The sequence below is a fragment of the Cicer arietinum genome, chromosome 1, assembly GCF_000331145.2.
Source record: "Cicer arietinum cultivar CDC Frontier isolate Library 1 chromosome 1, Cicar.CDCFrontier_v2.0, whole genome shotgun sequence".
In the NCBI taxonomy this organism is placed as follows: Eukaryota; Viridiplantae; Streptophyta; class Magnoliopsida; order Fabales; family Fabaceae; genus Cicer; species Cicer arietinum.
This window is the reverse complement of record NC_021160.2, coordinates 45,558,883-45,561,006: the sequence shown is the minus strand read 5'-3', so window position 1 is coordinate 45,561,006 and position 2,124 is coordinate 45,558,883. Positions and strand designations below refer to the sequence as shown.

Sequence of the window (2,124 nt, the reverse complement as noted above, 5' to 3'; positions counted from 1 at the left end):
GGAACAACATTAGTGGTACGATTCCAAGCACTATTTCGGCGATGGAGAATTTGGAAACATTGGATTTATCTTACAATGATCTCTCTGGAACAATCCCTCCTTCATTTAACAACCTCACATTCTTGTCAAAGTTTAGTGTGGCGCATAATCGCTTGCAAGGACCTATTCCAAGTGGAGGGCAGTTTTTAAGCTTCCCTAGTTCAAGTTTTGAGGGAAATTTGGGGCTTTGCAGGGATATTGATATTGATACTGATATTCGTTGTAAAAAGTTTAACGAAGCAAGGCCGAATTTGGCGTCTGGTTCATCGAGAAAATTTAGTAGAAGCAGTGTACTTGGCATTACAATCAGCATAGGGGTAGGGCTTGCTTTGTTGCTTGCAGTTATTCTGTTAAGAATGTCAAAGAGGGAAGAAGATAAACCTAATGATAACTTTGATGAGGAGATGAACGGTAGTAGGCCACGGAGGTTATCGGGAGCACTTGTTTCGTCGAAATTGGTGCTTTTTCAGAATTCGGATTGTAAGGATCTCTCAGTTGCTGATTTGTTAAAAGCCACAAACAATTTCAACCAGGCGAATATTGTTGGTTGTGGCGGCTTTGGTCTTGTCTACAAGGCGTATCTTCCGAACGGAACAAAAGCAGCTGTCAAGAGGCTTTCTGGAGACTGCGGTCAGATGGAACGTGAATTTCAAGCGGAAGTAGAGGCACTCTCGAGAGCTCAACACAAGAACCTTGTTTCCCTTAAAGGCTATTGTCGGCATGGCAACGACAGGTTGCTAATTTACTCGTACTTGGAAAATGGAAGCTTGGATTATTGGCTTCACGAGTGCGTCGACGTAGATTCAGCTCTCAAATGGGATATAAGACTCAAGATTGCACAAGGCGCGGCTCGCGGATTAGCTTACTTGCACCAAGGTTGTGAACCTTACATAGTGCACCGTGACGTTAAATCTAGCAACATACTTTTGGATGACAAGTTTGAAGCTCATTTGGCTGATTTCGGTCTCTCGAGGCTCCTTCAACCGTACGATACTCATGTCACAACAGACTTAGTAGGAACTTTAGGATACATTCCTCCAGAATACAGTCAGACACTGACAGCAACGTTCCGCGGCGATGTCTATAGTTTCGGCGTCGTTCTTCTCGAGCTTCTTACCGGTAGAAGGCCTGTTGAAGTCATCAAGGGGAAAAATTGCAGGAATCTGGTTTCTTGGGTTCATCAAATGAAACATGAAAATAAGGAGCAAGAAATATTTGATCTTGCCATTTGGCAAAAGGAAAGGGAGAAACAACTATTGGAAATGCTTGACATTGCTTGTAAATGTCTTGATCAAGATCCAAGGCAAAGACCTTCTATTGAAATGGTTGTTTCATGGCTTGATAGTGTTAAATTTGATGGATTTCAACAGTGATCTCATAGTTCTTGCTTTTGGTTTTGGTTGGTGTATGATTAACAATACAGTTGTAACTTGTAAAGCAAGTTTGTTATATGAAAGGTGGAATATAAATGTTCTTATTATTGCCACACTTTTATTTTGTTTGTTTAGTCCTTACATTATACTTATAGTTATAACATGTATAAAGGGATAATTTTTTTTTGTCATGAAATATTTGCAAAAGCAATATAAACATGTAACCGTTTCCTATTTGTGTCTATGATTTTAATGTTCTGTTGTATTATGAGTCTTTTACTGTGCCATGCACTTGTTTTCAAGTGCATGTAATGCATGGTGTGTATTAGGAACGATTTCTAATTCTTACACATTTATTTGTCTTTATTCTTCAGGTTGATTTTCTTTGCCTAGTCTTAATCACTCAATTTTGGTTGTTTTTTTGTCCCCATTCTTGATTGTTAGTAAGATCTATTATGTGTGGCTTGAATATGTGGACTGTGCTTGTGCACCTAATAAGCATCATACATTGACGATTCCTCTTTTGATTATCCATAGTAAATAAATTTCTTTTTTTAATGACACATGATCTAATTTCGTACTTTTTTCTTTTATTTTCTATCTTGTAATTGAATTTTTAAGTTTTATTTTTTGTATCTATTTTAAAATGATATTTATTTCAATTATGAAAATAATTTATTTAATCATTGGAGTCAAAATTAAATAGATAAAT

The 2,124-nt window shown here is 37.2% G+C and overlaps 1 protein-coding gene across 1 annotated transcript in view; it reads left to right on the top strand.

Annotated features, from left to right (window-relative positions):
• Window positions 1-1,525, top strand: part of LOC101497337 (phytosulfokine receptor 2) — a 4,524-nt gene extending 2,999 nt beyond the window's left edge. Inside the window, 1 exon segment of the mRNA XM_012712435.3 lies at window positions 1-1,525. This exon segment is cut by the window's left edge and continues 1 nt beyond it. Coding sequence (XP_012567889.1) covers window positions 1-1,412 — 1,412 coding nt within the window. The 3' untranslated portion in view covers window positions 1,413-1,525.
• Window positions 1,526-2,124: the final 599 nt, after the last annotated feature.